The following is a 25,123-nucleotide window of genomic DNA, read 5'->3' as shown; positions in this document are numbered from 1 at the left end:
TAAAAACATTTTTCTGGTCCTATCTATATTTACTTATGTAGAGAAGGTTTTCAACACTTACCTTTGGATATGGAAAAACGGAGCAGAACCTGTGCTGAACTGGTCATACTCTAATAATAGGTAATACCAACAAACACACGTTTGAACAGGTTGCTCAAATATGAGCTGAAGCCCCCATTAAGATTGCGTTTGTAGTAGAATTTTACTTTTTATCTTTAGTAATTATCAGTATTTATGATCTATATTGTTTTGATCAACTGTGTAACTAATGTACGGAAAACTAGTGTATCAGTGATACAATCAGGGAGACATTTTTAACACTTGGAGCTTTATGATCACAGGAAAAAATTAAATTGGCTCATGCACATATTTATTTCAGAAATACGAGTATAGAGATATCTCTTGTAAGCGTACATTAAAATTCTGTGGGGGCACCTGAAAGTCGTATAATGCTGTTTGTTAACTATATTGGAATCAAAATTAAAATTAAATGAAATTGCGAGGGAAGTAGATTGTTCAGGACGAAAGGCAATGATACAATATTCGCAGTTACTGAAGGTGAGCTGATGTGTTGTGGTGATGCTGGGCATTAAATGGTTAGATATTTACATTTCCCTAATTCTCTGCAAAGAGTGCTGCATCAGTTTCCTTCTAAAACACCTAGTCTGCTTTGCAACTGGGACAGCTTCTAACATTGTAATGTGAAGTTAAAAATGTGCAGAGAAGAGTTTTTCAAAATTCTTTGGGCGGGTGCGTGATCCGCAGTGTGTAAGGCCCACAGAGAGGTTTTCGGAAAACGTCTCATCAAGCTTTGAACGAAGCGGGCGCAGGAGAGGATTGACCTTTCCACGTGGCGGATGGACGCAGTCATCCCGGCACGGTTCCAGCGGGGGCCCTAACCGCGGGGCGGCGGGCCGCGTGGCCCTGGAGGTGCGCGCGCTCCCGCGACCCGGAGGAACGGCAGGAGGGGCTGCGGGGGGTGGTGGCGGGCCTTCTCTCGGGAGCACAGGCCCGGCAGGCGGGCCGGCGCCTCAGGTCGCCGCTCTGGCGGGGCCCTTGGAGCCGGGCGCGCGGGGTGCGGGGCGCTGGGTGCGGCGCGGGGCGGGGACTCCAGCGAGAGCCCCGCCCGCGCGGAGACCTGCCCCGGGGGCGGACCGCAGGCGGGAGGACCAGGCTTTGCAGCCGGCGCCCAGCTCTAGAACAGCGGCCCCGCTGAGAGACGAAGCTCCGATGCCCGAGGCCGGACGGTCGGCTCCGTGCTGGGCCCAGGGAAGACCCCGGCGGAGCGTCCTGCTCCCCGCGCCCCCGGCCGCCGCGCGCACGTCACTGCTGTCGGGAAGCGGGGCGCGGTGACCCGGGCCGCAGCCGCGCGGGCGGAAAGGCCGCGGCCGGCACAGCGGCGCCCCCGGGGTCGCGGAAATCCCCCGGGGAGCTTGCCAGGCCGCCGCCCAGGGGAAGTGCGTGTGGTTACCGCCGCGGACTTCCCCCACGGCCTGCGAGGAAAGCACCGGCCGCGGGCTGCACGGATGGGGGCGGCGGGGCCGCTAAAAGCCGCGTAGGCCTCCCGCCCGCCCCGGAGAACAGGGCGCCCGCGGCCACCCCAGGATACGGCCGGGGGCAGGCGCTGGCGCGGGGCCTCGGGGCGGCAGGTGGGTGACGGGCCGTCGGGGTGCGCGTGTGCGGACCTCCCTGGCGTGGGTGCGGCCCACGGGGGAGCGCGGCGGAGGGCGAGGGTCGGCCGGGAGGCGGGAGGGCCAGGCGTCGCTGCGGGGACCCCCTGGCCTGTGTGCCCCCGCGCGCCAGTCGGCGGTGAGCCCGTGGGCGGGAGGCCCTCGTGGCTGGGGTGACCCTCAGGGCCCGGTGGTGGTCCGCGCGGTGGAGGGTGCCCCCTGCGCTTCCCAGCTGTCCGCCCCAGACGACCCCGTGGAGGAGCGAGTGCTGGCGCGCGTTGGCGCGGAGTAGATTTGCGGTCGCCGTTGGGGGGGCGGGGGGCAGCTCGGGCAGCCGGCAGTGCGGTTGGTCTAGGCGGCCCGGTGTTGGGGGCTCGGGCCGACGCTGACGATCTGGGTTTGTCAGTTGTCATCCCGGCCCCGCTGCCGCCAAGCGCCTCTGTGTGCAGGGACACCCTCCCAGCACATTTGCGGCTGTGTTCCAGGTACGTGCCGTGACCATCTCCATGGGTAATGGGCTTGCTCGGGCTCAGGGAGGTTTCCTTGCCAAAGGTCCCGCCCTGTGCTGGGGGGGGCCTGAATGGTATCTGAAAACCCAGGATCTGTGACTTCAAACCCTGATATTAAGCCATGAGGCAGCAGACTTTGTAGTCACTAATGGAGAGTTGATGTTCTTAATACCATACAAATGAGTGTGTTGTGGTCACAGGGTGCTGGGGCAAGTCTGCTGACCTTCCCTTGTTCAGCAGCTGTGGAGCATGTTCTCCATTTTGTGCGGAGCCCCGTGGATGTTGGCAGTGGGAGGACTGGTCCAGAGCTGAAAGCTGGTTCTCTCTGAAGAACCTCACAGTCTGGGGGAGGCGGGAAGGGAAGGTACACTCTCCCTCCGGCCTCAGAGCTGTGGGCCTGCCAGGTGCCCTGGAGGGGGGACACACCCACCAGCCCTGGGATCCAGAAGGTTACCTGCCAGAGCTGCTAAGAGAAGAGAAGAGGCTGAGACCTTGAGCCATTCAGAGAGGGAATAGCTAGAAAGGTGACAGGAACCCCAGAGTGGCATCAAGAGGCCAAGGAAGGAGAACATTTCTTTTCTAAGATTTATTTATTTATTTGTGAGAGAGAGCAAGCAAGCTGGGGGTGGGGAGAGGGGCAGAGTGAGACGAGAAGCAGGCTCCCTGTTGAGCAAGGAGCCTGACATGAGGCTCGATCCCAGGACCCCGAGATCCTGACCTGAGCTGAAGGCAGACGCTTCACCCACTGAGCTCCCCCGGGTGCCCGTGGGGTGGGCCATTTCTAAGAGGAAGTGGGCCCCAGCGTCAGATGCAAACATTTCCGTAGGTTTTGGGAAAGAAGGCTCTGGTGTTATTAATGCTGACGGTGGTTTAAGGCATGTTGGCCTAATCCAGTTGTTCTGGGAGGCCCCGGCTGTAGACACTTTTGCATTCTCGGGCTGTGAAGGGAAAGTGAGACGCCGCCCAGCTGACCCTTGAACAGCTGGGTTCCAACCTCTCACGTCCGTTTACACGCGTACGGTTTCGATCAGTATGGTACAGTGCTGTAAATGCATTTTCTTAACATTCTCTTTTGCTGACTTTCTTGTAAAAAAACAGTACATAATACATACAATATCCAAAATACGCATTCATCGACTGTTACCAGTAACACCTTTAGTCAAGTACAGTTTATTACAAAGTTTTTGGGAGTCAACAGAGTCAGATTTTCAACAGTGTGGGGAGGGCTGTGGGCACCCCGACTCCTGCATTGTTCGAGTCGACTGTAGTTGCTAGAATGGAAAGTGGGGTTCAAAGAGGACTTTCGTCGCTGTTCTCACTCGGAAACCAAGACAGACTTCGGCGTGCCTGCTCTCTCGAAGGAAGAATCGGGACAGAGGAGGAGGGGAGAGGCTGGGGTTGGGGGCAGGATTTCTGATGCAGCAGGCGGGCTTAGGGAGAAAGGCATGGATTTAGGGGCATGAAAGAGTTACTGCTCAGTGAGGTCTCTTAGGGATGCAGAAGGCAAAGCAGTCTTCCAAAGGGGAGCAGGGAGAACTTTGGGAAGGATCCAAAGGCTTCAGGGTTGTAGGGGCAGTGGGCTAGGGAGCTGCCTCGGGCCACGGACAGCTGTGCGGGGATGGTGGCCCCAGCCCGTGAGGTGGCAGGCGTCCCCCAGAGCTCTCGGAGGTCTGTGTGCAGAAGCGGCTGGGAGAGTTTGAATGGATGCGGGATGGGCGTCTTGGAGTATTCTCGTCCTCTGATAGTAAATGATGGCCTGCCTGTGCACAGGAGTCAGAGGGCCTTGGTGCACAGCTGGGCTTCTGGAGCACAGGGCCAGGGTGTAGGGCCTCGAGTGTAGACAGGCCAGGCAGGCGGCATAAATGAACAGAGGCAGGCGTCTCTTTTAAACAAAAACATACTTTATGTGCACATCTTAACGTGTAGGAATAGTCTCCTTTTTCACGAAGAAATATGGCACCTTCATTTTTTTCCCAACTTGTCTCTCTTGGTCCACTTTGCATTTCTGTCACTTTCGACAGATACAGGTATTAAGACAATTTCACTTTCTTAATAACGGCCTCGTCAGAAGAACCGTGGTGCCCGTTCAGTGACACATGTCCTGGACACTCTGAATGTCAGAGCCAGCATGCCTGCTGGGAACAGTGGCGCCTCCCCTCGCGGCCAGCTCCCTGTCGCCGTGTGGGGACTGCCCTGTTTGTTGCCCTTCGGGTTTTTCAAGAGGAGCTTGGGATCGATAATGTCATGGGAAGTCTCTTACTTTTAAAATATGTTGGTTGGGGGGCGCCTGGGTGGCTCGGTGGGTTGGGCCGCTGCCTTCGGCTCAGGTCGTGGTCCCAGGTCCTGGGTTCGAGCCCCGCATCGGGCTTTCTGCTCAGCGGGGAGCCTGCTTCCTCCTCTCTCTCTGCCTGCCTCTCTGCTTACTTGTGATTTCTCTCTGTCAAATAAATAAATAAAATCTTTAAAAAAAATAAATAAAATATGTTGGTTGGGGCGCCTGGGTGGCTCAGTGGTTAAAAGCCTCTGCCTTCGGCTCGGGTCATGATCCCAGGGTCCTGGGATTAAGCCTCACATCAGGCTCTCTGCTCGGCAGGGAGCCTGCCTCCTCCTCCTCTCTCTCTCTGCCTGCCTCTCTGCCTACTTGTGATCTGTCTGTCAAATAAATAAAAATCTTTAAAAAACAAACAAACAAACAAATAAATAAATAAATAAAACGTGTTGGTAATTAATTACAACATTAAAGAAGAAAACCTGTGATCCTGGGGTATCCGGGTGGCTCACTCGGTTACGTGTCTGCCTTAGGCTCCGCTCATGGTCCCGGGGTCCCGAGATCGAGCCCCACATAGGGCTCCCTGCTCAGCGGGGAGTCTGCTTCTCCCTCTGCCCCTTCCCTTCCCCCAGGGGAGTCCCCACCATGTGCGTGGGAATTCTGTTGTTTCTGTAACTCTTCTCTGTATAAATTTCAAAATAGCAAGTTACAGGAGTGAGTCAAGCACCCGAGGTCTAATCCAGCATGAGCCGGACCTCCTCGTGCTCCTGCCAGCACCAGTGTGAGCCAGTGGGTCCCGCAGGATTTCTCGGTCCTGCAGGATCTTGTGGGCACGGCACATAGTCCTGCACGAGCAGCCTTCTGTGCTGGGGAAGGTGTGAAGAGAGCACTGTGTCACAGCTATGAAGTATTTGACTTTGAAAACTGTCTTTCTTTTTTTAAAACAGGTTTTACAAAAGAGGCAAACTATTCAACTTCTAGATTTTTTCCAGTTTCTTTTATATGTCAAAACATCTCAAAATGGAGGCCTAAACCCCTTAAAAGGGACTTAGTCTGATCTCTGGGAGGTAGTTTTGTGCATGAATACACAAATTCAATAGTGAACTGGAGTTTTCCATGTCCAAAGAGTGTTAATTTAAAAAAGCCTGGCTCATATGACCGAATCTAGTCCTGTGAGTTCTGACCCGAAAGTGATGATAATCTTGATTTGAATCTGACTTGTGGGCATAAAGGGGAAGTGATTTTCGCTGGAACACATTGTTGGACCCCTGGCTGCCGTGCAGCATAGAAAAAAGGAACTCGTGTTTGGTAAAGATCTAAAAATGAGTGGCAGTTATCTAGAACAGAGAGTAAATGCTCGGCCCTCTGCTAAAGTAGAGAGATGTGCAGGAGAGACCTCCGATGGGTGGCAGTCCGGAATGCATCCATCCTGATAATTTAATTGAAATAGAACCACTGTGATTCAGCGACCAAGCTCCTAACTATGGGAAGTGATTCTTATTTAATAAATTTTGAAACCGGCCTTAAGACCCATCAGCCAGTTCTATTCCCATTTAAGCTCTCATTTGTAGGAAAGTTCTAGATCGTTCTGTGTGCCCTATTAAAATTATTATAGAAAGAAAAATTATTTAATTTGAGCAAGATTTGGGATATGCTGTATTTCATGGCATCTGAGATGTCACTGATTGTAGGACACACTGTCAATTTAAATACTTTTGGGAAATAAAAATGCCGCTAATTAAAATCTGATGTTCTTAGTTGTGAGATACCTCTCGATAACAAAGACACTGAAAAGATGCATCCAGAATCAGTGAAATAGGGCTGTGCATTCTCCTTTTAAGGTAGGTCTTATCCTTTTTCTTTCTTTCTGGCTACCAAATTTCATCATTTAAAAAAAAGCAAGATGAACCTAGTCTGAGTTTAGTTTCTGTAGAGCACTTACTGAGCACGGTTTCCCCTGCAAACAAGCCAGCTGAGAACATCCCGCGTTTGACCCGCGGGCTGGCTGCGTGCTGCCCCGTGCTGGGGGGCCGGGCGCGGAGTGGCCTCTGATGCCCCACAGCACCCTGTGCCTTCCCGAAGGGTTTTGGTTGTCTTCAGGAGGAGCTGTGTGGCATCACGCTTACACTGTGGGTGTAAAGATTATGTGAAGGGGCCGTGTCCGTAATGGTCCCTTGAAACGCGTGCGTGTGGAAGGCAGAGTGCCAGCGAGCCGACACACGGAGCGCGCAGACAGGAGGACAAGGACAGGTGCCCGTGTCGAGCCCCGCCCAGAACTAAAATGAACCCAAACCAAGAGCCGTGCACAAAACTACCTCCCCTGAGAAAGGCTAGTCCCTTTCCTTCCCTGTCCCCTTCACTATGGACCTGGTCCAGGAGAGCCTCTGCCTGTCCGGCCTGCTGAAAAGCGCCCCCGCGCTTGAGCTGAGGTACGACCACTCGTGCGAGCTGTACCGCATGTCCACGTTCTCGACGTTCCCGGCCGGCGTCCCGGTCTCCGAGAGGAGCCTGGCGCGGGCGGGGTTTTACTACACTGGCATCAACGACAAGGTCAGGTGCTTCTGCTGCGGCCTGATGCTGGACAACTGGAAACTGGGAGACCGTCCCGTGGAGAAGCATAGGAAGCTGTACCCCAGCTGTGCCTTCGTTCGGAGTCTGAGCACAGCCTCCGAGCCCGGAGCCCGCTGTCCACCCCCGCAGCCTCCTCCCGCCGCGAGCTCCACGCGCCCGCTGCCGCCCAGCTTGGAGACCACGGGCTTTTTCAGCGGATCTTATGCCAGCTTCCCATCGAGTCCCGTAAACTTCAGGGAGAATCGGGAGTTTGCTCCCCGGAGGCCCAGCCCCTGCGAGGGAGCCCTGAAGACCGCGGAGGACAGGCTGCTCACCTTCCAGACTTGGCCCTTGACCTCCCCGCCGGCGCAGGATCTGGCCCGAGCCGGCTTCTACTATGTGGGACCCGGGGACAGAGTGGCCTGCTTCGCCTGTGGTGGGAAGCTGAGCAACTGGGAGCCGAGCGACAGCGCTCTGTCCGAACACCTGAGACACTTCCCCGACTGCCCGTTCGTGGACCAGCAGCTCCAGGACGCGCTGCAGAGCACCGTGTCCAACGCGAGCATGCAGGCCCACGCGGCCCGTCTGCAGACCTTCTGGAGCTGGCCCTCCCGCGTGCCCGTGCGTCCCGAGCAGCTCGCCGCCGCCGGCTTCTACTACACGGGTAAGGACGCCCCGGGCCGCACCTTACACAGGCGGGGTGGGCTCTTTACAGGAATTCATGTGTTTTGGTCCAAAATTAATTTTAGGTCACAGTGACGACGTCAAATGCTTTTGCTGTGACGGCGGACTGCGGTGTTGGGAGTCTGGAGACGACCCGTGGGTGGAGCACGCCAAGTGGTTTCCAAGGTAACTTGTGAAGCTCTCTTTGCAGATGGTGGTGGTGGTTGTGAGCTGGGCTGAACGTATCCCCTTAGAATCAGCTCTTGCTTGACTCTGTTTCAAAAAGGCACTTTTGGATAAATTTAGGACAGATGACTTAGAAAAATAACCTGTTTTAGTGGAAGATAGAGGCTTAGGGTGTTTCTGCATATATCAAAAAATATATATGTTTTAAAATAATATATGTTTATTAGAAAAACCAAAATCACACCTTGTAGAAAAGTACAGAGAAAAAAATGTAAGTGTCCAGAAGTCTCACTATCTCAAGAGGACCCGTTTGATGAATGGATAAAGAAGGTGTGGCACGAACATACAATGGAATATTACTCAGCCATAAAAAAGGAAATCTGGCCATTTGCAATGACACGGACAGAACTAGAGGGTATTATGCTGAGCAGAATAAATCAGAGAAAGACCGTTATCATGTGATCTCACTCACGTGGAATTTAAGAAACAAAACAGAGGACCATAAGTCAGAATCAGAGAGGGACACAAACCATAAGAGACTCTTAAAGGAAACAAACGGTTGCTGGAAGGGAGGGAGATGGGGGATGGGGTCACTGGGGGCGCGCGTGATGGAGGGCACGTGATGGGATGAGCACTGGGCATCACGTGCAGCTGACGAACCACTGACCTCCACCTCTGAAGCCGATAGTACACCATGTGTTAATCAATTGAATTTAAATTTTTAAAAAATGAAGTTATTTTAGCATTTGAAAGAAAATAAAGAGGATCAGTTAGCATTTTAGTGAATATCTCTGCAGACATTTTTTCATGCATGTATACATATACAGATAAATGTATATAATACTAGATGAATTAGGTGTTATAGATGCTGTTTTGAAATCTTTTTCAGTCAATCTTATGTCTCAGACATATTTCCATTCTTTCAATATTTAATATTAATCAATTGTTTATTGCCAGGCACTGTCTCCGTGGTCAAAATACTCAGCTGAATGAAACTAAGACCCTTGGTCTCGTACATTAATTTAATAGCGGGAGAGGCAGACAGTTAACAACTTACTAGGGCATGTGGGTGGCTCAGTTGGTTAAGTGTCCGCCTTTGGCTCAGCTCATGATCCTGGAGTCCCGGGATCGAGTCCCGCATCAGGCTCCAAGCTCCACGGGGAGTCTGCTTCTCCCTCTGACCTTCTCCCCTCTCATGCTCGTTCGCTCTCTCTCTCAAGTAAATAAATAAAATCTTAAAAAAACCAACTTAATAAATGAGTTATGTAGCATGTCGGAAGATGGTAGTTTCCATGGATAGAAAGAGAAAACAGAGCTGGGCAAGAAGAATCAGAGCCAAGTTGCGATGTTAAATCGGGTGTCAGGGTAAAGAGGGACCCAGCACGTGTGTTTTTGTCACGACAGATCCCTTGGTCGTCCGTTCCTGTGCTTCTGACAGTTCCGTCCTGATTCACACTCTCCTTTTCTCACTGAGACTAGGTGATTTATGATTATAGTTTCCAGGCTCAAAACTCTTCATGATTTTCGTGTCGCTTACTAAGCTCATAATGACTTACCTTCCTCCTGTGTTTAGTGTGATGCTGTCATTTGTGGCCCCTTTACACGCCCAGATGTTTCAGATTTCAGAAGTTACAGAGATTAAGAATACCTTACCCACGGGTGTTAGAGCAGTGCTGCTAGCCTCTCACGGTGGCCGTTTTGCGAGCGCACGAGGGGGGGCGGGTTCGCTTTGCTAGGGTGAGGGGTCGTCTTGTGCTTGAGTCGGACCGCGACGTGTGCTGTCTAGGAATTGCCAGATTCGCGAGGATCGGACTCACCAGGAGACGCATTCACCTTCCTCGTTGCTTCCCTTGTCCCTCTTCATATGCTGTGAACTTTCTAATGACAAACCTGTGCACGAGCAGGGTCGTCCGTGAGGGAGCTTCCCACTGTCCCCGTGGCTCTCTTCCCAGTGTGCGGACTGTGGGTAGCCTTCCTCGAACTTTGGGAGAGCCGCTGGGGGCACTGGGAGCGCCGTGCCCCGTGCAACCCGCCTCGCCGCTGCTGTGGGAGGTGAAGTGGGCGTCAGGTGCTTCCATGTCTGTCCACAGTCAGCGGAAATGTTGAACAGGCTACAAACGGTGGGGTTAAAGTAACCCCCAAGCTTAATGCTATTTACATTCTAGGTGCGAGTACCTGATACGCATCAAAGGACAGGAGTTCATCAGTCGGATTCAAGCCAGTTACCCTCATCTACTCGAACAGGTAGGGATGGCTTTTTTAGATCATCGGTTAACAACAGATAAATTATTTTCTGATAATTACAGAGTGCAGTACTTTAGTGAAAAGACAAGAGTGGCTTTAAAAGTACATCCCGTTTTTAAAAAAATACTCAACATGATCTTAGAATTATTCTTTGGATAAAAATATATTCAGAATTAGAGACTTCCTGAAAAATAATATTTAAGGTATGGCCCCAAGTATTGCTATAATAAGGTCACAATCAGTTAAATTATTTGAGGAAAACATTGGCTAGGATGGTAGCATTTAAAATACTAATCTTTGTTTAAAAGACTTGAGAAAGAATTTTATTGCTCCTTCTAATCTTCCTGGAAGGGGATTGCTGAGAAGATGGCAGAGCAGGAGGACCCTAGACTCACCTTGCCCGTCCCATGGATACAACTAGATAATGCCCCCGTCAGCACAAATAACCCAGAAAATGACCTGGGGACTGGCAGAGCAGACTCTACACAGCCAACCGTGGAGAGCAGGCCACAGGGAAGAGGGCGGGAAGGGCGGAGACTGTGTCCACCTGCGGGAGGGAGCCACAGCCCAGAGGGGGAGAGATACACCCACACGCCGGGGAGCCCCCCCGGGGAAGACGAATCCCCATGACATTTAGCTTTGAAGACCAGAGGGGCCGAATTTTGTGAGTTTTTACAACCAGCAGGACTGAAAACTGGTATTTTTAAAAATCGCCAGGCTTGGCTCTGGGACAGCTGGTGGGTGAGAGGAAACTGAGTCCCTGCCCTTAGAGACACAGCATGAGAAACAGCCCATGGAGACGCAGGGTGAGAAGCAGCAGATTGAAGAACACACCTGGGCCATGGGAGGCAGAGTTCCTCGTGGTCTCGGAGGTCCCTGAGGGCGGCAAGAGCCAGCACCGCTCCCTGCCTCTACTCCTCCGCGTAAACACACGGGCTCCTGTGGGAACCAGGATGGTGCTGACTCTCACTGCCTCCCTGGCTCACGCCACACCACCTCCTCCCCGGGCTGGCCTCAGTGCTGGTGCCTGGGCCGCCCTCCTACCAGAAGATGGGCACGAACCTTGCCAACACCAGGTCCTTTGTGGATCCACTCCATCTGAGGCATTCTCGGTCAGAACTCACACAAACCAGGACCACGAGCCTGGCAGCGCGCAGGCAACCCAACGGGCCAGCACCCGTCCCACCGCGTCCCAGCTCCCACCGCGTCCCCGGCAGTGGGCTGGGAACAGATAGCTGACTGGCCTGCAGGCCCCGCCCACCAGTGAAAGCTTCTCAGGAACAACACAGAGATGGTGCCCTGTGGTTCGGGGCTACTGCATCTCTGGTCTTACTGAGCTCAAACCCAAGGTGACCCCAGACTGGTCCACAAATGACTCAGGGACGAAATCCTGCCTACAACAGACCAAGACAGCCCCTGCAGACGCCTGCACTGAAGGCAAAAGTGGCTCAGCCACAGCAGCAGGACACGCACAGCACACTTGGGAGACAGCCCTGAAGTGCTGGCTGCTGGGGAGTGGGGGACGTGACACTGCAGGGGACCACAGGACCACCTCTTCATACGACCACTGCTCTCCGAGCAGAAGATGGAGCTGTCTTTGCTCACACACAGAACACACACAGAGTTAGACACAATGAGGAGACAGGAATACACCCCAAATGAAAGAACAGAACAAAATCGCACCAGGAGACCCATGTGAATCAGATGTAGGTAACTTGCCCAATGGAGAATTTAAAGCAGTGATCAGAAGAGTGCTCACTGGACTTGAGAAAAGATGAGTAGGCCTGTAACAGAGGTAAAGAGTAACACAGCAGATATGAGTGAGAAACACTCTTTTTAAAAATTTTTTTAATTTTTTAAAAAATTTATTTATTTGTTAGAGAGACAGCGAGAGAGGGAACACAAGCAGGGGGAGTGGGAGAGGGAAAAGCAGGGTACCTGCCAAACAGGGAGCCTGATGCAGGCTGGATCCCAGGACCCCGAGATCATGACCTGAGCCGAAGGCAGACGCATAATGACTGAGCCATGCAGGAGCCCCAAGAAACACTCTTGATGAATTGAACAGCAGGCAGGAAGAAGTGGAGGAATGAATTGATGAACTAGAAGACAGAGTAATGGACAGTTACCAAGCTGAGCAGGAGAGAGAAAAAAAATTATGCAAAATGGGAGTAGACTTAGGAAATTCATTGATTCCATCAAGCATAAAAATACTCGCATAATACAGATCTCAGAAGAAGAAAAGAGAGAAAAGGGGGCAGAAAATATATTTGATGAATTAATAGCTGAAAACTTCCTGAATCTGGGGAAGGAAACAGATATCCAGATCCAGAGGGCAGAGAGCGCCCCCAACAAAATCAACCCATGGAGGTCCACACTAAGACACACAGTAATTAAAGTCGCAAAAAGTAATGATAAAGAGAGAATCTAAAAAGCAAGGTGGAAAAAAGACAGTTACGTATAAGGGAAACCCCATAAGCCTAGCAGAGGTTTTTCAGCAGAAATTTGGCAGGCCAGAAGGGTGTGGCAGGAGAGAGTCAAAGTGCTGAATGGAAAATAATCTTGGAAAAGCAGATAAGCGCCTATATAATAGTTTGAGGGTCAAACCCTTTTTAGCCACAGCCGGTAGAACTGCTGTAGGATCCAACTTACCCCAAACGATGACCCAGGAAATGTAAGATGCTGGGGATGAAGTGCAAACAGCCGTTGTCTCCTAGCTCGCTGGAAGGTGGGGCACTTTTCTTGCCGTCATGAATGTAGAGTCCATGAAGAAGAGTTTCTGGTGTTGAGAATAGCTCTTAAATGTCAATGATACATTGCTTTCAAGATAACAAAATCATTTTGCCTACAAGCACGTCAATTTGCAATAAGTTGAATAAAATAGATCTCTTGACTCATTTATATCATAACAGGCTAAGACTTGTATTTTAATTTATAAACTTTTTCCCCTGTAGCTGTTATCTACTTCAGACAACACAGAAGATGAAAATGCTGAATCACCAAGTATGTATAATGACGATAATTATTGCGTTTAAACAGAAGCGCAGGTACTATGGAGATTGAAAGCTGGTAACGGTCACAAGGTGTATTGTACGATGCCCTGTGTTATGCGCTCTCAGTGCATTAAGTGGGTGTTTCTCAAACTTCAGCGTGCATCGTAGTTGCCTAAGGAACCATATTTCTGGTCTCCACTGTGAACCTGCCGTGCTGAGTGGTGTCACCTAATGGCAGGACGTGAGTGTCTGTAGGTCTAATAGACACCAGGCACCCAGCCTTGCCCCTGTGGGGACCCTGTGGGGACACGGGCGTGATGACATGCGATCGGTCACATACTCCTTCTGTAACATGAAAAGGGTAGAAAATATTACTCCCATTCCTCAGCAGGGATCCTGTGGCTCAGAGAGGCTAAATGTCCTGTCTTTTGAGGCTAACCCTAAACGGTGACAGAGCCAGGATTTGAACAAGCTGTTCTACTCCATGTTCTAGGGTTTAATTCAGTTTAATAAATATTCTGTGTGTCTGGTCCTCTGAGGAAAGAACCCGGAACAGGGTAAACAACCCTTGCTCTCATGAGCGAACAGTCCAGGGGGTACAGACAAGGACGCAGGTAGGAGGAAGGGATATGGTTGGAAAAGTAAAGGGTGCTGTGCTGTGGGAGCCCCTGAGGGGCTGTGCGCCCGATGTTGGAAGATGAGAGAGGCTTTCCAGAGGACATATTTGCCTTGGCACAGAATCGAAGGGAAGGGTAGGAGTTAAGCAGGTGACAAAGGGAGAAAAAGAATATTCTAGGCAGAGAGAACAGTGCATGGAAGGCTTAAGTGACAAAAACAAAACAGGGACGTTTGCAGAACTGAATAAAATTCCATACAGCCAGAGTGGGATTTGCGAACAGGCAGATGGAGGAGGCAGGCCCACGCTTGGAGCCATCGGCCAGGCCGGGCGTGACGCGTGTGCCATCCGTCTGTGACTTCTGGGCTAGAGTGTCGCCTGGGAATGAGAAAGTGGCAAGTGATGAGACTGAAGAGGCCAGCGGGGCCCGGATGGGCGGCCTCTTGTGAGCCACAGTGGAGCGTCTGTGGAACAGTGGGATTGTTGCTGGGATTTCTGAAGGAGGGCGACACAGCTGGGTTTGTGTTTATGAAAAGACACTCTGGTGGCACTGCTGAGAAGGCACTAGACAGGAGAGGCACTCTGGGAGGCCCACAGGGGTGGGGTGAGTGAGGACAGTGACCTCTTTGAAAAACACGGAAAACATACGGGACTTAGAAAGCTCATTTGTTCATTCATTGTAGGGAGTAAAGGATGTTCAGTGGACGGGGATCCCCGACATTCTCTTCCTCCCACTCATAGTTATGCCCAATAATGCATATTTTGTATGGCAGTACAATTTTCCATGTTCTTATTTTAGTGACTGGACACGTACATCGTGGTTTTAACTTCAATAAAGTTAATATAAAACAATGCCCGTATGTTTTCTGGGCTTTATGTTCTTGAAACTGTAATAACTTTCAATTCAAAAGATATACAGACTCTCCCAGCATGGCGAAATCCTTTATTTCTTGTAGTTGTCCATTTCGGACCTGGAGAAATCCGTTCAGAAGACGCGGTCATGATGAACACGCCCGTGGTGACGGCCGCCTTGGAGATGGGCTTCAGCAGGAGCCTGGTGAGGCAGACGGTGCAGAGTAAGATCCTGAGCACTGGGGAGAATTACAGAACCGTGAACGAGATTGTGTCGGACTTACTGCACGCGGAAGACGAGCTCAGGGAAGAGGAGAAAGAGCGAGCAGCTGAGAACAGAGACTCAGGTACGTACCCACACTGGCCAGCGTCGTCCCCTGTGCGGGCCTGACATCACTGTGCGGGTGTGAGGTCACCATGCCATGTGATGTCACTGCGGGTGTGAGGTCACTGCAGGTGTGATGTCGCCGTGTGGGTGTGAGGTCACTGTGTGTCAGTCACAGAAAACTCAGGGCAGTTCCGTTCAGTGTTCTCAATTGGAGCTCTGGAAAGTTTTTACATTACAGTGTATTTGGATTGCCCATCAGTTGATTGAAAATGTGTGTTGAGTGAAAGCACGTTCTTGATTATACTTGTGCTCTGGGCTGTTGGCCACGTATGGAATCACTCACCGCTTGTGACCCCCCGCCCACTCCCGAAAATTGAAGTGGGATCAGGGACGGTCCCTTTAGTACTCACATCACAGAGCAGCTCAGCCCAGGGACACTACCACAGCACTAATAATCCAGTAATGTACGAAGTGTGATTGAGTGTCCTGCCTGCACACATGGGACCGGAGCCCCCTCAAGGGGCCCTTCTGTTCCGGAGGGGAGGGCGAGGACACGGGTGCATGTTCTCTCAAGACAGGGTGGCCACTCCCCTCCCTGCCTCGTCGGCTGCCCTGTGGCCTCTGCTCTGCGGCCCTTGACAGACGCGGTCTTCCCCCGAGCACGTCCCTTCCCATCTGGCCACTCTGAATGCCGTCCACACTCGGACCCCGACAGGCAGAGGTGTTCATCTCTGCTCTGCTGCCCTTTGCCAAGCGTGGACCAGACCCAGAAGTCTTTCCAGCATTAGAAGCAGACTGCAGCTTTCCACGAGCTCTTACTAGAGGTCTCGGGGTCCCGGAAGCACGGTCTATCACCGATGGCAGTCGGCAACTACAGCTCTTGGACTCTCTTGTGTCCCTGAGCCCGTCCTCATGAGTCTCTCAGTCCAGCTTCTGCTCAGGCTACCGCTGTGTAGCTCTGGCCATTTTACATAAATGACTCGGAGAGTCCCAGGTGTTTTCCCTTAGGAGAGCTTTTGCCCCTGGGTACGCCCACAGCCCAGAAAGGGAAAAGGGTCTGCCCCTCGTGGTTGTCCAGCATGATCTGGAATCTCTTTCTGCCCCGGGTGATTGGAAGGTTGTCCACCAGGCTTCACGAAGTCTGCTCCGTAGGAGGGTTTGTCTTCTGGCCAGCCTGGGCGAGTACATCTGATCCCGCCTTTACTAAAGTGTGACTTCCTCGGTTCCGCAAACCACCAGCCCCGCAGCGGTGCCCGTCCCTGCAGGGGTCGTCTCCGTCTTAGCTGGTGGTCATCTTCCAAAGACGAGAACGCCCCCCTCCACAACTGTTTGTGGAGGCCAGCTGTGAAACCTCTGCGTTTCTTTCAAAGAAAACCACCAGTGTGCTGAGATGACCGCTGTCGACAATATACTATAATTTGCGTCGTCAGATCTCGTAGCATCTCCACTGTCTGTGCAGTGTGCGCTGCCCAGCACTGGCTGCATGTGCTCTGTGCTCAGAGAGACTGTTGGAATGAGCAGATGAAAGTATTTCCATTTAGGTTACTGAGGACTTTACAATTTCCCAAGAACAGTAGATAAGTAATTTCTTGACAGGTGTGTAAATAAAGAGACAATTTGGGATATTATTTCCAGAGTGAAAGAATAATAGACTTCAAAGGTGTATTCAAGTCTTTACCTCTTAGAAGCCAGAAGACAGTCTACGACTTTGAAATGAGTCTTTTTTCCTCAACCACTAGCAATACAATTTTAGAAATCTTGTGGTGCCTTGGGTGGCTCAGCTGGTGAAGCGTCTGCCTTCGGCTCAGGTCATGATCCCAGGATCCTGGGATGGAGCCCCACATCGGGCTCCCTGCTCGGTGGGGAACCTGCTCCTCTGTCTGCCTGCTGCTCCCGTGGCTTGTGCCCTCTCTCTCTCCCTGACCAATAAATACATAAAATATTAAAAAGAAAGAAGTCTTAAAATTTTAGAAAACTTGTTACATTAGTCTAAGTGAAATAGAGAAGTGAACCTTAGGGGCACATGGGCCCGTCGGTCAGCTGAGCGTCTGATGATTGATTTCAGCTCTGGCCCCGGTCTCAGGGTGGTGAGATCCAGCCCCGTGTTGGGCTCTGCGCTGAGTGGGGAGTCTTCTCGTCCCTCTGCCCATCAGCCTCCTCCTCGCCTCACCCCTGTTCTCTCTCTCTAATAAATCTTTTTAAAAAAGGACCAGAAATCTTAGATGGAAGAATGAATATATGTCAAGATGAGGTATGAATTCTACGTTAGTTTTCTGGGGTATCACTACCTCCGCACCAGATGATTTCACCAAGTCGATTAGGTGCTAATCTTAGCCCCCCGGCCGTGACGCCTCTGTCCCCACTGCTGTCTGGATCACTAAGACTTGCCTGCCCGGCTGTCCCTCAGGTGTGGATGGAGCGTGCGCTTAGTGCCAGACCCCGTGCTAGTCCCGCATCCTCTTTCCCGGTTATGCCCAGAGCTCCAGTGACCTTCAGAATGGGTCTCTCTGGCCTTGACTCTTTTACTAAGCACTGTTTTTTATTGAATGGTTCTATTTTTTTTAAATATTTTATTTATTTATTTGACAGAGAGAGAGAGCGATCACAAGTAGGCAGAGAGGCAGGCAGAGAGAGAGGAGGAACCAGGCTCCCTGCTGAGCAGAGAGCCCAATGCAGGACTCGATCCCAGGACCCTGAGACCACGACCTGAGCCGAAGGCAGAGGCTTTAACCCGCTGAGCCACCCAGGCGCCCCTTGAATGGTTCTATTTTTATGTCCTATTACTTGTTAGAGTCAGTGTTTCTAAAATCCAACAGTTCTCTTCCCTCAAATAATTTTTTAGACAGCCCAACTTCTGTCATTGGTTATTTTATAGAAAGAGCCGAATGGATCATGGTAAAATTGTGTAGTAATGACTAAACTTAGATTCACAAAGTGTATTCCAAGGGGATAATAAAATTGCAGAATTTCAAAAATAAAATACTACATCGATAGATACAAAACCTGGATCTCAACAGAGAATAGAATGATCCTATAGACAAGATGGTATCATTGACAAGTACGATTTAATTTTTAGAAGGCTGTTAGCATCTTTCCCCACTTACTATAAAAGATTTGGGTAATGGCAATATCATGTCTAATTTGGGGAAATAATTAAAACTATCCCAGCAGGGAATTTTGGAGATATTTCCCAGGTGAACGATAATTTAAGAAATAAACATTCTGTCATTTTAATCTCTTCTGTCTTTCCAATTGGATTGGAATTTCAGTGTTCTTAGGTTCTGAACTGGATTCGGTGAGGGGCTGAGTGGCTGTGCGGAGTCCGCGGGAGGCGGCCAGGCGCCAGTGTGCCACCGTTCCGTTCCCTGCGCGTCCCGCAGCATGTCTTGCTTTCTCTTTGTCCGCTGCCAGGTGGGGGCATCGGCACCTCCCGCGGGCGCTGCTGGGAGCACGAACGGAGGCGACCCGTGACACGCAGGGCTGCCCTCACAGGGTGCAGGTCCCGCGGCCGGGCAGCAGGGACCCCCAGGCCCAGCAGTCCCCTGCGGTGCGAACAGGGCATGACTTCAGTCGTGTGTCCGTGTGGAAGGAGGTCTGAGCGGAGCTGGACCGTGTCTGTGTTTTCTGTTTTCTAAAGATGATGCAGCGTTGATCCGGAAGAACCAAACGGTGCTTCTCCAGTGTTTGACTCAGGTGCCCCCGATCCTGGACAGCCTGCTGACAGCCGGAGTGATCAGTGAGCACGAGCGCGGGGTGCTGGAGCAGAGGGCGCGGACGCCTCTGCAGGCGAGGATGCTGCTCGACACCGTGTTAGGGAGGGGCAGCTCAGCCGTCACCGTGTTTAAAAACTCTCTGCAAGAAGTGGACCCCGTGCTATACAAGCGTATCTTTGGTGAGTGCTGCTCAATGACTCTGGGGAACTTTCTAGGTTAGTTGGAAACACACTGGTAATGTGACCAGCGATGGGCAGGGCGCGGAGGTGTCAAATCCCAATTCTGCATGCCCGCAACGGGTATTACACTGTATGTTAACTCACGGGTACTTAAAATTCAGGTCAAATTCAAATTTAAATTGAATTTTTAAATTCAATTTAAAAAAAGAAAATAAGGGACGCCTGGGTGGCTCAGTTGGTTGGACGACTGCTTTCGGCTCAGGTCATGATCCTGGAGTCCCGGGATCGAGTCCCGCATCTGGCTCCCAGCTCCACGGGGAGTCTGCTTCTCCCTCTGACCTTCTCCTCGCTCATGCTCTCTCTCACTGCCTCTCTTTCAAATAAATAAATAAATAAATAAATAAATAAATAAAAATTAAAAAAGAAAATAGGCTTTTAGCAATACTTTGGGATTCCTGGAAATGATTCAGTCTAATGTATAAGCTTGTGCCACAAGATGAAAGAGTTGTGTTGCCCTTGACGTTGTGGCAACTGTTGATAGCATTTGGCCGGAGTCTGAGCGGTTTGCTTAAAAATGGATACTTTGTGGCTAAATATTAACCGTACTTATTACTAATAATGCCCTTTTGTGTTTCTCCCCTAGTGCAACAAGACCTAAAGTATATTCCCCCAGAAAATCTCTCAGGTAACATAGTACTCATAATTTAAACCCATAGAAATCATGGGTTTTGTTTTCTCAGCTTTTCATTGGAGGAGCAAGTTGCCTTTCGTCAAAAATTTTTCCCTCTTGGGGCACCTGGGTGGCTCAGTGGGTTAAGCCTCTGCCTTCGGCTCAGGTCATGATCCCAGGGTCCTGGGATCGAGCCCCGAATCGGGCTCTCTGCTCAGCGGGGAGCCTGCTTCCTCCTCTCTCTCTCTGCCTGCCTCTCTGCCTGCTTGTGATCTCTGTCTGTCAAATAAATAAATAAAATCTTTAAAAAAAAAAATTCTTCCCTCTTGCCAGATTTACCTGTGGAAGAGCAGCTGCGGCGGCTGCAGGAGGAGAGGACGTGCAAAGTGTGCATGGACAAGGAGGTGTCCGTCGTGTTCATTCCCTGCGGCCACCTGGTCGTGTGCCAGGAGTGCGCCCCGTCTCTGAGAAGGTGTCCCATCTGCAGGGGCACAGTCAAGGGCACCGTGCGCACGTTTCTTTCATGAAAGCGATCCCACACTCCGTCTACGCTTTTAAAAATAGTGAATTAAATGTATTGTAACTTTGACTACTATACTGGTTTGTTTCCCTAACACTTTTTACCTCTTTGCCGCTCAAAACTGGTTTATATAAATATCTGTCTAAACCCTGTGAGCTGTGGGCACCTAAGAGAGAGGGGAACGATGGGCTTTTGCTCGTGTGAACAAAGACACAGCATTATAAGCACAATGCTAAGTCAGAATTGCAGTGCTACTGAAATGCTGGGTGAACGAAGCTTCCAGGATTTTAAATACTTTGGAGTTGTATTAAGAAACCGGAGCATGGATGACCTGCCTTTCTGGACGCGCTTCCTGCCGATGGAAGGCCTTGATACCTGCCGAATGACTTTCTGGGGACCTGGTGGTTTTGTGAAGAGAGCCGTGACCGACATTGTAATAAAGCCGTCAGAGTGACTGTTTTTCTTAACGTCTGTATTTCTGGATCCATTTACTCCCTCCCAGGCTCCTCCTCCATCCTCCTTAAGACCCCGTGGGTGTTGAACTATCTTTAGATCCCTTTCTCAAAGACGGTTTTTCATCCCCACCGAAGATCCCGGGTATGGGCGGGTCCGCACCCGGCTGTCCTCGGCAGGCGGGATGTGCGAGTCGAGGTCAGCTTGTTCATTCAGGAAGTCTCGTGCTTGCTCTACCCACCAGGAAACGTTCCTTGTTGTCCTCACCACTGTGCTCTGAGATCCGGGACTCGGCCTACATGTCAGCAGCCATTCTGGGGAATGAATTTACTCTGTACTGTCTGGGCAGGACATTTGCTTTGGTCGCGTTCCTTTTTGGTACTCGGCACGCCCAACTCATCATTCTCTGTCCTTTGTCTTCTGTAGACTCGCTGGGGCTTTAAAACTGGAAGGAACACTGGAGTGGGGGATATTGTCGGGGGAAAAAGCAAAGGTCCGTCCACTAAAGCACGTCTAGATGTGTGCTGGGGTCCTACAGAGACAGGTTAGGAACCCAGCGAGGACAAGAGGGTCCATCTCTCGGTGCAGGGACACTTACTCCTTTGGGCAGCTGCTGACTTTGGCTCCCTGTGAGGAGTCTCCGGTGGCTGGTCACGTGGCACCAGCTTCCTCCTGGGGCTCCCAAAACAGTTGCAGCTGTGTTGTATTGCTGAGGCCCGTCGTAACCTAACATTGTTATAGGATAAATATTTACAAAGGACATTCCCTTCTTGCAACATTTTTTAAAAATCTGGGTCTTGGGACGCCTGGGTGGCTCAGTTGGTTAAGCAGCTGCCTTCGGCTCAGGTCATGATCCCAGCGTCCTGGGATCGAGTCCCACATCGGGCTCCTTGCTCATTGGGGAGCCTGTTTCTCCCTCTGCCTCTGCCTGCCATTCTGTCTGCCTGTGCTCGCTCTCTCTCCCTCTCTCTCTCTCTCTGACAAATAAATAAAATCTTAAAAAAAAAAACCTGGGTCTCACAGCATACTACACTTACTGTTTTAATTTCGCCTTCTCCACTGTGAAACTCTTGTACATTGGTCATTTTGGTAATACACAGCCAACATAGCCAACTTGTTTATCCAAATGTTTTGTTATCCCCCCCAAGTGTTCTTTGACTTGATAACCTGTTTTAGAAAAAATAAATCACTGTAGATAACAGTGGTAGCTCAGCGTGCTGACGGTCAGGCACCATTGTGGAGGGCTTGACCTGCATTCATTCATTCGATTCTCTTCAGCCTTGTCCCCTCTGTCCCAATCCAGTCTGGTCTGCGGTGCCCTGAATCGGTGGTTTAAATCTCAGTGTACAAGGTATATGGTCCATGCTGGAGTTCAGAGCGCGGCACCAAGCGTAATTCCGTACTTGGGTCGTGCTCACAAAACGCCTCTCTTGTCAGCCCCTGACAGTTACGTGGTGCTCGTAGCTCCTGGTCCCCGTTTGGTCACAGTCAACGTCCTTCAACTGTCTTCACCTCCTTCTGATGTCGCACGTATCCTAGTAGACCTTGTGGGTATTTACGAGGTAAATTCCAGACAAAATTATCAGACGGAGTGTTGAAGGGATTCACTCTCTTAGAAGCAACACTAATATCCTGGAAAGGAATCGGCATTACTCTGTGTTAAAGCTGTGCCCACACCCGCCCCCAGAGGCTGGAGGAGTCCGGGCTCAGTCCCACTTTGCACTGTGCAAACAATAGGTTTCAGCTTGCACAATATGCTTCTTGTCAGACCCTCACACGGCCTGCATGGCTTTCGGCCTCATTTTCTACCCCTTTCCCCTTACAACATCCCACACTTTCTAAGCATGACAAGCTCTTTTGCTTCAAGTCTTTGCCTAGAATGTTCTTTCATTCACTCTTTACCTGGGAAACTCCTATTCATCTCTCAGGTCTACTTCCCTGGATGTCACCTCCTCCGAGAGGTGTCCTCGGACTCCGTCACCTAAATCGTCTCTCGGCCTGTCTTCCCAATGGCCTGTTTGTTCTCGCTCTTTATGACACTGTGCAATGTGGTTTGTATTTATAGATGTCTTTAATGTCATACTCCATTGTCAACATTTCCAGGAGAAGAGGAACCATGTGTTTTTGGTGTTTTGTTTTTTTAAAGATTCTACTTATTTGAGAGAGGCAGAGAGAGCGAGAGAGAGCACGAGCAGGGAGGAGGGGGAGAAGCTGGCTCCCCACTAAGCCGGAGCCTGATGCAGGACTCAGTCTTGGGACCTGAGACCATGACCTGAACAAAGGGGGATGCTTCACCCACAGAGTCCCCAGGCACCCAGAGCCATGTGTTTTGTTCACCAGTGTAGGACCCCACCTAGCAGAGAGCCCGACCAAGAACAAGTCCTTTCTGAGCTCGTGACGCTCTCTGACTGGGGATGGGGAGAGGGATTTCTTCTCCCTGAATTGCCGCTGTTGGTAATCAGAACTCAGATTCAGAGCCATGGGCCAAATACTGCACTCCTTTAGAGACCAAAAGGAATTTTTAGAGAGGAAAGCTCAACCCAGATAAAGATCGATGTGCAGGTTGGGATGTAGAGCTCTGTTCTGAATGAGGAAGCAAGGCATTTCAACTTGGAGCGAGCCTTCCCAGAACATCCCAACACGGGCGTTAGAGTCCTGGCAATAGCAGTGGTAACAGACAGACATTTACAGAACTCGCGCGTCCTCAGTAGCTACACACGTTACTTACTGGAGACGCGCTGCAATTTTAGAAAGGCCGTGTAGCCCAGGGACTGACCCTGCAGGCTCTGGGTTCAAATCACTGCTGAGTGACCCTGTGTGACCCTGGGCTACATACTTAGCATGTCCGTGCTTCTGTGTGCGTCTGCGTGGGATGCAGATGGTATAACAGCCTCTCAAGTTACCCTGCTGAGCATTCAGTGAGTTAACGTGTCAGGTGCTTGGAATGCTCACACGAAGTTATCAAGTAGATACTGCTTGTTTTGTTTCTTTTAAGATTTATTTATTTGAGAAAAAGGGAGAGTGCAAACACCCAAGTACGGGAAAGGGGGAGAGAGAGAGAACGTCCAAGCTGACTCCATGCTGAGCACAGAGCTGGATGCGGGGCTGGATCTCCCCACTCCGAGATCAGGACCTGAGCTGAATCCAAGAGTTGGTCACTCAGCCAAGACTGAGCCCCCCCAAAGACCCCACTGCTCTTGTTTCATAAAGACACACAAACTGAGCTTAACAGAGTCTAAGTGTGTCTCCTCAGGCCTCCCAGCTGGTGAGTGAAAGGCAGGAGAAGACCTGGGTGACTTTGGGACCCTTTAGTTTAGTGGTCATTCTGCAGGCAGGACATCAGAGTACCTTCTGCAAGGAGCCCTCAGAAAGGGGTCATCTGGTTGGTTTGTGTTGACGACAGAGCTTAGGTCATGCCTGAAAAGAGCGATCAGTGTAGTTCGCTGGGTCAAAATCCAATCCACAGTAACTTGAGCAAATAGCACGATAGCATGTCGTATGTAACGTAATATGGTGGGAAGTACCACCACGCCCTGTCGCCGTTCTCCAGATAGAGAGAGTGTTAGGGAGGAAACCACACCAGGGCGTGATATGTAATGAAACCACAGTTTCAGCCCCCCAGGAGCTAGTCTTTACCAGCCAATCAGGACCACTGAGTCAGCATCGGGGGTCCTCTCTATCCCCTCCCCCACAGGAAGATGAGGCCGTCTTCATAGACCCCCAGCTTCCCCCACCTGAACACTCCTTTTCTTTTGCCAAAAACTTTCTTCCCCATCCTCCTTCCTACAAAACCTTCCGTTTTGTACAGCTCCTCGAGCTCCCTCCATGTGCTAGAAGGGGTGCTGCCCATTTCAGGAACCCTTTAATGGAGCCAGTTACATCTTGATTTACTTGGTGAATTTTGTTTAACAGTTGACACCCATGTGCAAAAGAAACATATATGGAAAAGCATTGTTAAATGTATTTGTAAGAACTTTTTCAGTGATCTATCAGTCAGTGGATATTAAAAGTGCCGAACTAGGGGCGCCTGGGTGGCTCAGTGGGTTAAGCCGCTGCCTTCGGCTCGGGTCATGATCTCAGGGTCCTGGGATCGAGCCCCACGCCGGGCTCTCTGCTCAGTGGGGAGCCTGCTTCCTCCTCTCTCTCTGCCTGCCTCTCTGCCTACTTGTGATCTCTGTCTGTCAAATAAATAAATAAAATCTTAAAAAAAAAAAAAAGTGCCGAACTATAGAGGCACCTGGGTGACTCAGTCAGTTAAGCAACTGACTCTTGATTTCGGCTCAGTTCTGGATCTCAGCATCCTGGGATGGAGCCCCAGGTCGGGCTCTGCACTCAGTGTGGAGTCTGCTGGACATTCTCTCTCTCTCCTTCTCCCTCTGTCCCCTCCTCCCACACTCTTTCTCTGAAATAAATAAATCTTTAAGAAGTGTCAAACTATACTGTGGTTATCCTTTAAACATTTTGTGAGGTCTTCATACTTGAAAATATTGGGAATTCTGGTGGAAAGTAGATTTGTGTGGTCTGAAAAGGTAGTCCCTAGCCAAGCTACTGAGCACTTAAAATGTCCCCTCCTCTGAATTGAGATATATGCTAACTATGAGATATGTCAAAGACCTAGTACAGAAGAATGTCAAATATCTCAATAATTTATATTGATCGCATGTTGAAGTGATATTTCGGATATGCTGGCTTGTATCAATACTAAAAATAA

The 25,123-nt window shown here is 50.6% G+C and overlaps 1 protein-coding gene across 2 annotated transcripts; it reads left to right on the top strand.

Moving 5' to 3' along the window:
• Positions 1–1,172: 1,172 nt before the first annotated feature.
• On the top strand, positions 1,173–20,426 carry LOC111153673 (baculoviral IAP repeat-containing protein 3-like). Of its 2 annotated transcripts, XM_022512826.1 has the most exons (9): positions 1,173–1,649; positions 5,396–7,662; positions 7,748–7,847; positions 10,013–10,091; positions 13,043–13,091; positions 14,654–14,896; positions 18,515–18,769; positions 19,413–19,454; positions 19,773–20,426. In XM_022512826.1, the coding sequence occupies exons 2-9, from the start codon at positions 6,810–6,812 to the stop codon at positions 19,964–19,966; spliced, it is 1,815 nt and encodes a 604-aa protein (XP_022368534.1). In that variant the 5' UTR covers positions 1,173–1,649; positions 5,396–6,809; the 3' UTR covers positions 19,967–20,426. The 2 variants fall into 2 exon arrangements, with proteins under 2 accessions (XP_022368534.1, XP_022368533.1); XM_022512825.1 differs by lacking the exon at positions 1,173–1,649 and having other exon boundaries at positions 5,035–7,662.
• Positions 20,427–25,123: the final 4,697 nt, after the last annotated feature.

Source organism: Enhydra lutris, unplaced genomic scaffold (assembly GCF_002288905.1).
Source record: "Enhydra lutris kenyoni isolate GAN:26980312 unplaced genomic scaffold, ASM228890v2 scaffoldscaffold34, whole genome shotgun sequence".
In the NCBI taxonomy this organism is placed as follows: Eukaryota; Metazoa; Chordata; class Mammalia; order Carnivora; family Mustelidae; genus Enhydra; species Enhydra lutris.
This window is presented reverse-complemented; position numbering and strand designations above follow the sequence as displayed.